Raw genomic sequence first — 9,919 nt, forward strand, 5'->3', positions numbered from 1 at the left:
GGAGATTAGTGACAAACTAACCAGTTAGACTACATACAGACAAGCTTTCATTTTAGCTGTTAGTAACAGTTTGCCATGAGCTTAACCAGCGTGCTGTGCTTCCTGTTAAACATGTCATGAGACTGTGGACAACGCTGAAAATATTACTTTACTAACTACTGGCTGAACAGGCGCTTTGACAAAGAAAAGGTAAAGGCCAGCAGCTTTTACTTTTCAATGCACTTGTCGTCAACTTGAGTGGCTTATATTCAGCTGGTTCACCTCGACGCCGGTGGATGTAGACATGCACTTTTCCTGTTGCCGTACACTGAGTAACACGAAAAAATCAGCTGACCCCTTGTGAAATTTCCTAACTGATCAAAACCAAACTGTAAAGACAGCATCAATCCACGCTCAGCTTTGGTCAAGGGGAGACATATGGTAAGATTACATGAATTCATGTAATCTTCTTTGAGGCTACAATTTCAGACTTAACTTAGTCATTCACTAGTGTCTTGGCAGCGTTTATGGGGTTTTTAGACAGGTCTCTCACTGGTTTTCTTTCCAGGGTCATTGAAATCTTTGGCTTCCTACCTCTGCCAGGCTTGTTCTGCACAGTGTGGCTCTCCTTGAATTTCTCGGTGATGCTTCTCATTTGAGTTCTTGACGCTTGGAAATGCTGTGATAACTTTGTATATCCTTCTCCTGCTTCCTGAGCATCGACAATTCTTTTCTTCAAGTCTACAGTGATTTCCTTAGTTTTTGGCATGATGCTTTCTCAAGTGACAGCTCAAATCTTAACTGAAGTTTTTATCCCGCGTGTAAAGCAGCTCTTGGCTCTCCTGACTGTAACCTCTCTGTGGCAGCTTCTCACAGACTCAATCAACTCCTCTTCCCCTCCCCCCTCAAACACAAACACAAACACACACACACACACACACACACACACACACACACACACACACAGAGACCCCCCTCCAAAAATCCATCAAAGAGTAATACAATGGCTCCATCTATAGGATAAAGTAGAGAGTCGCAACAGGAAGTTACCCCAAAATCTGAGGTTTCAAACAGGAAGTTGGGTTTCTGAACTTTGACGGGCCAGAACAGGCACATGCTTCGACCAAAACTCACAATTTTCGGAGGACGTCTTCCAAAAATCGTCAAGGAGGGGCTGACAACATTTGAAGTGAATCTGGTCACCCGTCTAGAAACTGGACATCACACTATAAAATATGTCATTTCCTGCTATAAATAGGTGGCGCTACAACAATTGTATGAATATTGACATATGGATGTGTGCAGATAGGTACCATTAACAATCCTGTAAAGTTTGATGCAGTTTGGACAAAGTATGGCCGAAATATAGCAAATTTAAAGCAACTTCCTGTTTTGTGGCGAGTGATCGAACTTTGAGGGGCCATAACTTCCACGCCCTTCAATGAAAAGTCCGAAACTTTTGCAATTTAACTTCGTCTATGTCTTAAGAACAAATTATCAAATTTTGAAGTCAATCGGATAATGCGTCTAGGACTAGTTCGCGTTCAAGCGACCCCTGGAAATGGCCAAAAACACACAATTTTTTCACCTTCCGGTCAAAATAAAAATACTTTCTGTTGGGTTTAGGATATGGCTCCAAGAGACTTTTTGGTGCGTCATGGGATGTTACATATGTGTGCAGATTTTCAGATTTTTAGGCGCAACGGGCTTGAGGGGCTGTTCCGTTTAAAAATGTAGGTGGCGCTACCGAGGCCATTTTGCCACACCCATGCTCAAGACCCCTAAATTATTAAATTTTTCGCCGTGCCTGACGCGTCTGCAAATTTTCAGGAGTTTTGACGCATGTTAAGGCCCTCAAAAAGGCGATCAAAGAGGCGGAAAAAGAAGAAAAAAAAAATAATAATAATAATAATAATAAACCGACCGAAAACAAGAGGGTCCTTGCAACTCGTTGCATGGCCCCGTTGGGCCCACGCAACTCGTTGCTCGGGCCCTAATAATAATAATAAACAGACCGAAAACAAGAGGGTCCTTGCAACTCGTTGCATGGCCCCGTTGGGCCCACGCAACTCGTTGCTCGGGCCCTAATTAGCTACAGAGCGAGAGAAGTGGAATTAAGATCCCACCAATCCTGGGTAGGAGCTCACACAGTACAATTTGCATATAACTGAAGTAATATGCGTTTAACGTCCGAGAAAGAGTAATTAACAAGAGTTAAAACATCTCTTTCCTGAAAATATTAAATTATAATTTAGTCACACACTACATTTATTTACACAGCGTCATGCTTACACGAATTTTTAAGTTATAATCTTGCGCCAACAAGGCCCACCGCATCCGGCGCTACTATCCTCCTGCAACAAAACAGCCCCGGCTCCAACAGCATTAGCATCGAGCGCTAATTTGAACGAGTGAGGTCGGGGTGCAGCTGCATGGCACAGAAGAAACTTAACACTTTCTAATACATGCTGACGCTTGGGTGTCCACATAAACCTGACATTTGGACTGAGCAGTGTTGTTAAGGAGTTCACAACCAAGGAAAAGTTACACCGGCCATACCGAAGAATCTGCGCGGGGCATGCCTCGTGGTGGGAACAGGAAACTCGGAAATGGCTGACCTACCTGTCTCTCTAGGTAGGTGACAGTGGTTTTGCAAAACTCGCACTTAGCTAGATTTAAAGTGAGGGAGGGAGGGAGTCTTCAGACTGTGACAGCATTAACCATGCGAAAATCTGTGATAAAGCGAGGAGAACCATCAGATTTCTCCTCCAACAAACTGGGGAGCTCCATGGAGTGGCACTAGGCACTGCTAAACCATGTTGTAACAAACACTGGGCCTTTTTCTAAATGAGTGGTGGCGTTATTAATGGGCCGAGCGGGTTGTATGTCAGTGTCATGTTTCAGGACAGTGGTTGGTGCGGAAACATCCCCAAAATGACGAGGAAACTCGCTGATTAAGTTTATTTTGTCAGATTTATGCTAATCCCTCAAATGTTCAAATTCAAGTTCACCGGGTTTTCTCCTGGTAATGTCGTCGTTGGAGTGGTATGTACGCAGAGACGCCGAGCCAATCAGGAGCAGAGGCGGGTCAACCAATCCTGGGCAAGAGCTCACACAGCGTAATTAGCATATTACAGAATTAAAATACGATCAGCCACATCGAGAGGGAAGTGGAATTAAGATCCCACCAATCCTGGGCAAGCGCTCACACAGCACAATTTGCATATTACGGAATTAAAATGCAGTGACTCTTGCAGCATTAATGTTAAAGAGTGGGTGCTTATTAGGTATGATGTTTAGTATGTTTACTCACCTACTTTGGAACTTTGGCATGTTTTGCTATTTATTTTGCAAGTATTGTCATAACTAAAGTATTGGACAAATTGAAAATTCGACCTGGTGTTAACATTACATGCATATGTCAAACATCATATGTATTATGCAAGAAATACAGTTTGGCCTGAGAGTGGTGATCTAAATCTGCTTATAATATTATGAAAAACTGAATCTTAACATTTTGCCTTGGTGGTGGTGATAACAAATTCATGGGAGTTGCCCAAAATGGAAAGACGAGATATACTCAGTGAGTGAATGAACTCACCATTAAAGTGATACTGGCACTACAGGAAAGGTTGGGAGGCCACCAAAAACATGATTCTTCCTCCAGGTTCCAAAAATATCCACATTAGATTTCATCTGAATTTTTCTTGTAGCTGTGAAGATTTATTTGCTGGATCAAAGTGTGACAGTCCATCTGTCAAAAGCTGATTGTAATGCTTGTAACAAGCTGTATGTCTGGTATTTCATTGTCTCCCTTGCTTCTGATTTTATACTCCAAATGTATGTGGTATTGTTTAAATGGAGTTTTGATGCTGATGTTGGTGTGGTGGCTATGTTGCAGGTTGCGATGTCTTGTAAAGCAACTGGAGAGGGGGGAGGCATCTGTGGCAGACCTGAAGAAAAACCTGGAATATGCTGCTTCAGTCCTTGAAAATCTGTATTTTGAGGAAACCAGGCAAGGAACTTTCTTTCATCAAACCATACTTCAACATGTACTGTGTGAGACAAAAGAAATTCCTCTTGAATACTGCTTGGTCCAGTTATAATTGGTGATAGACTTGAGCAATGGTGGAAGAAATATTCAGATTCTTTACTTAAAGCTGTAACATGCAGGATTTGTTGGGGGCTGTTTTTAGACATACCAGTTAAAGTGGGCCTTTCTCCTTACAGAACATTATTGTATTTACTACTATAATATTCTGCTGTTAACACTGATACTTAAGTGATGAGCCTCTTTTAAGAATACATTATGTTTTAAAAAGTAATTGCACATTCTGTATAAAAAGTTATAAGATTCCAAGATAATTGTTGTATCTAAAGTCATGTACTTCCATACTGCTATTTTGAGTGCACAAGTGCATTCACACTGACAAGTATGGAAACATGCAGTGCACTGTAAATATAACAGTCAAAAAGTTGAGTATGGAACAACAGACACTTTTCACTCTCAACGGTCACCATCTTGGTTACGCAGAGCAAAGAGTGGGACCAACAACATATTTTCAATTTTGGTGTAAATGGCAGCTGAGGAAGGAGGATGCTCTGATAGTGCTGATGGTGGTGTAATTTTCATTTTGTTAGTGTATTTTGTCCTGTCAGTAGTAAAGAAATAGTACAATAGTGCTAAGTCATAATTTTATGTTCATATGCAAAGTAGCCAGCAGAAATTGTACAGTGTATGAGTTTTGGGTTTCTGTGAATCTACCTCTTCTGCAGGCGCCTGGTGGATCCAGAGGATGAGCTGAGGGACATCCAGTCAGACTCTGTGCCATCAGAGGTTCGTGACTGGCTGGCTTCCACTTTTACCCGGCAAAGAAGCCTGATCCTGCGCCGCAACGAAGACAAGCCACGCTTCCGAAGCATCGTCCACGCAGTGCAGGCTGGCATCTTTGTGGAGAGGTTTGGTTGTTTGGTTTACTTACATATGATCTGGTTGGGTCTTGTGTGGTTCTGTTGATGTCTGGAAGCTGTGGTCTGGTGGTAGTATAATGAGTCTTTATTATTTAATCCATTATTAATAACAAATAATCTAGTAGTATTTATATAATTAATATGGTTTGCACATTAATCTACTGTTTAGTCCTCCTCAGTTGTGACAGATGATTATAACAGTTGAAAGTGTATGCATATATATTCAGTTTGCCTTCCACACTGAAAAACATTAATAGAAAACCAGTAACATTACTTCTCCTTCATTGTACTCAGGTTAATGACTGGTAGAAATCAACAAAAAGTCCCAACAGGATTTAACTCCAGTCTGTCCCCTCAGACTCTCAGTGGGTCTGCTTATTTGTTATTTAACTATTGGCTGATCACACAATACATGTGTTGTGAATGGCCCATGCTGGAATTAGCTGTTAAAGGATGGGTAAAATGTGGCCATAAAGGATAAGACAATAACTGAGAGTATGGTGACAGAGGGTAGATGGATCCTGGTGGACATGACTGAGACCATCAGAGGTGCTAGGATGGAGTTTAAACTATCCAAGTCCAGGAGCATGGTCCTGAAGGGTGTATCGAGGACCACTTCAGGTTCAGGATTAGGAAGGAAGTAGTGTCTTGAGCTTGCTTCCAAAAACTACAACAGTAATTCCGTAGTCAGACTCTGGTCTTTTCTGCCCTCTGCTGTCATTAGTGGGAAATGACGCTGTCGATGTCAGTACATCTCATGGTGGACGTCAACACCAAGTGCATCATGAGCTCAGAATAAACTGTCCGTTCCACAACTTAATATTGCAGATGTACCTAGTGCCAAATGTTTCTAACACCTAAGTATTACAATCAAGGAATTCTGCTCAGTTGTTTGGTTTTATTTTATTATTTTATAAACATCATACATCCCAATTCCAAACCCTCTCTGCATAATCACGAGATAGATATAATTTATTTTATTTATTTATTTTTTTTGAAGAAAACTGAAATTCTTGCCATACTAGCCATTAGCTGATACATTCGATGCGTGCCGGCTTGTTTTGACACTGTGTTGTGGTATGTGTCTCTGCGTATGTTACATGTCTGTGACAGGATGTACAGACGAACCTCCAACATGACTGGTTTCAGTTATCCTCCAAATGTCATCACTGTTCTCAAGGTATATCAGTGTGTGTTTCTGTTCGTGTACGGTGAATGAAAAGCTTGTAACAGATTCATATTCAAATGGCATGAGATGATATTTTAGATCTCTTTCATTCTTTCACTATATGCAAATTCAGTGACATGCATTGTTCATTTTGTACATTAGTTTTAACGCCATGCACGTGCTGAGTTTGAAAAATCTTAATTCATTCATCAACTATCCATCAGTTCATTATTGAACTGATAGCTGAGTGAGGGTTTAGAGTGGAGGGATGAAGAGAGGGTGAGCTTTAAGTGTGCGACATGATGAATTATTGATGAGAAAAGAACCACACCACACCGCACCACACCGCTGACGTGCAAGTTAATTTGAAACAACACTTTAATGACACATTGCAGCCAGGAAAGGTCAGAGGTTAAGATAAAAGAGCTATAGCATTTTCTAGGCAACCATCACAAGACACACACATCTATAAATTCTTCGCAGGTTCAGGGTTATATACAAAAACTGACACGTCACTCGTATATTTCTGTTTTCTTGTCTCTGATACTTCAAAAAATAAGGTACAGCTGCAATGAGCAGATGAATGGGTGTGTTGATATTCACTTGCTAATGAAACTTGTTTGTATGTGTCTGTTCTAGCATGTAGACATGTGGTCCTTTGATGTTTTTGCATTGAATGATGCCAGCGGAGACCACGCTCTGAAATTTGTCTTCTATGAACTACTCACCAGATACGACTTGATCAATCGTTTCAAGGTATGCCAGCAAACAGCCGACTTCCACTGCCTTGATCAGTCACTTCAGATATGTGTTCCTGTGATATTGTATATATATTATTCCATTTCCAAGGTGCTAATAACTTTTATGTTGATGAATGGAAGCATCAACAAGTCAAAAAAGAAAAGATGCTGAAGAGGTGGCAGAGGAGCGGTTTGGTCTGTTAGATTATGAATTATGAAACATGAGACCAAACAGTTTGGAGCCCTCAGAGCTTACAAATGTGTGTGCACTGTCCTCACCATTGTCCCCCCCCCCCCCGGTGTGTAGTGTCCACTCTCAGACTAAAATTTGCAAGCAAAAGCAGATGGCACAAACATTAAAGGGGAACTCCACCAGGTGTTGGGAGCATACTACCATTGTTGGAGGGTTACTATGCATTTCACTACAGATTATAGAATACATGCCCTTAATGTTATTTGTAATGTATTTGCTCAAAGTGAGTAACATATTGACTGATCCCAGGGGTCACTCAGATTTTTTTTTTTTTTTTTGGTCCAGGCAACAAGGAGGAAGACCTCATTTTTCGCCTTACCTTTTTATTTTCAACAGCATTATATTTGTCATTAATGTGAAAATCAGAAAACAAGAAAATGGAAATAAAACTATGTGAATAGAACATTTTGTTTTCACTTTCACCTTAAAGAAACCCTCTTTAAAATAAAAAATAGCACCAGAAACCGAAACCTTCTCTGTTTTCCCTCAACTTGAATATATATAAATAACAAAAATGTAAATCTGCAGTGTTGGCTCAGAGCAAGGCCAGAAATATAGTATCTGTCATGCTTATTGTGAATTGACTGGTCTCCACTTGCTGGTTGGTTTGTTTGTTCGCTAGACCCTGAAAATATGGCAGTAAGTTGATTTTTAAGAATGTATTCTGATTACCACCTACTTAAATTGTAACTTTGACTTATAATATTTTGTGTTTTTACTACATATTACTACTACCTGCATACTACTGTGTATGTCCTGGCTCAGAGAGGGTCATATTTGTCATCATGCTTCTTTGTTGTGTCGCCTCTACGTCAGGTCCCCATCTCTGCCTCATATCATTTGTGGACTCGTTGGAGGTGGGCTACAGCAAATACAAGAACCCCTACCACAACCTGATGCATGCTGCCGACGTCACACAGACCATCCATTACTTCCTTCTCAAGACTGGCATAGTGGTAAGTCTGGTGTTGGGTTAATGCCGATGCAAAGCACAAACTGGAAAACATTTTTTTTTTTTCAGAAGCAAGTACTACAACTAATCCTTAAGGAGAGCTATACAGAGGCCTCAGCCGTCCAGGAGTGCCTACAGTCACTCAGCACACTCAGCTTTTTATTCCTTTTGACCTCTCTCTCTTTTCTCTTTCTCCCTCCCTTCCTCTCTTCCTCTTTCTGTGTGTGTCTGTCTGTCTGTCTTGCTGTCAGCACTGGCTAACTGAGTTGGAAATCTTTGCCATAATCTTTGCAGCTGCCATCCATGACTTTGAACATACAGGGGACCACCAATAACTTTCATATTCAGACCAGGTAATTTCAGCATTGAATAAGCGTCCATGATTAGACAGTGAAAATAAAATAATAATAACATTTTCTTAAAGATATGGCCTTCTGATGAATGTGTGTGGGATTTCGCAGGTCAGACACAGCCATGTTGTACAATGACCGAGCCGTTCTGGAGAACCACCATGTCAGTGCTGCCTATCGCCTTCTACAGAACGATGACGAAATGAACATCCTCTCTAATCTTTCCAAAGATGACTGGAGGTGAGAGAAAGACAGTCTCCATTTTGTACCTATAAAAACAAGACCAAAGAGTCACAGTAGTCAGTCTATAAGGCTGCTACAATCAATTAATGGAATTCAACAAGCATCCTCCCTCAGCTGGACAGCAGGGTCTTGAGCTAAATGCTGACAGCAGCATGCTGCTATATTTACTGTAACAGTGTTAATATGCTGATGTTCAGCAAATAAAATTTCCCATGTTCATTGTCTCACTTCAGTGTGTTACAATACTATTATTTCCTCATGTGCCAAATAGCACTAAACACAAAGTACAGCTTTCCATTGTCATTCATTCTTTCAGAGAGCTGCGGACTCTGGTAGTGGAGATGGTGCTGGCCACTGACATGTCGTGCCACTTCCAGCAGATCAAAGCCATGAAAGGCCTTTTGCAACAGCCTGAGGCGTAAGTAGTGGGTTTCACCTCTGAGTGAGTCAGTAGCAGTTTTGTTGATGGTCCCCCAAGCTGTAAACCGGCCTCACACAAACCTCTACACCTCGATGGGGATGCTGACACTGTTGGGTTGAAGTACCTATATCATGATTTCAGGATAGTCTAAACCTCCTCCTAAAGTTGACCAAATTCTTTTTTAGGCATTCAATGAAAGCCACCTGATTAACAAATGGTTGTTTTCAGCTTAATGTTCCAATATTCCAACTTTGCATTAACAGTTTGTGGGGGTCACTTCAGTCGAAAATGTAGCCGAACACTTTACCTCTCATAATAGCAGAGTATCATCTGTTACTAGCATGACAATCCATTTTGAGCCCTGTTGTTTCTTCTTTAAAAATCAGACACTTCACACAGGAAATTGCAAGAAACTGCAGAATATCACAAGCTTCCAAAGTTAAGCTAGGCAAGGACTTTTCTTCAGCAGTTGGACAGCAGCAGGTTGTATTATTGACAGCAGCCCAGAAGTGACTGACTTGACTGTATTTGCAGGATTGACAAACCAAAGGCCTTATCCCTGCTTCTGCACACCGCTGACATCAGCCACCCAGCCAAACGCTGGGAACTTCATCACCACTGGACCACATCCCTACTAGAGGAGTTCTTCAGACAGGTAGTCTCCAAATATTGTTGCCATCAGCAACACTGTTAAATGTATACATACATGTTACTTGGGTTAGTCCTTCTTTTCGCTGTAAGCACAGGGCATCCAAAAACAACAGCTCAATGACCAGTCACGTCCTAACATTTTGATATAAAAAAAAAATGAGTAAAAGAAGATAATTAAATTGTGTATAAAT

General features: G+C 41.1%; 1 protein-coding gene across 1 annotated transcript; it reads left to right on the forward strand.

The window, feature by feature from the left end:
• Nucleotides 1-3,880: 3,880 nt before the first annotated feature.
• LOC108899934 (dual specificity calcium/calmodulin-dependent 3',5'-cyclic nucleotide phosphodiesterase 1C-like) lies at nucleotides 3,881-9,732 on the forward strand (the record flags this gene model as incomplete). The annotated part of the gene is given in 10 exon segments (XM_051068375.1): nucleotides 3,881-3,994; nucleotides 4,756-4,938; nucleotides 6,064-6,130; nucleotides 6,758-6,878; nucleotides 7,928-8,067; nucleotides 8,315-8,383; nucleotides 8,385-8,416; nucleotides 8,525-8,653; nucleotides 8,973-9,074; nucleotides 9,612-9,732. Coding segments are annotated over 10 exon segments (1,078 nt in total), but the record flags the coding sequence as incomplete, so codon positions are not given.
• Nucleotides 9,733-9,919: the final 187 nt, after the last annotated feature.

Source organism: Lates calcarifer, unplaced genomic scaffold, assembly GCF_001640805.2.
Source record: "Lates calcarifer isolate ASB-BC8 unplaced genomic scaffold, TLL_Latcal_v3 _unitig_4488_quiver_3642, whole genome shotgun sequence".
In the NCBI taxonomy this organism is placed as follows: domain Eukaryota; kingdom Metazoa; phylum Chordata; class Actinopteri; family Centropomidae; genus Lates; species Lates calcarifer.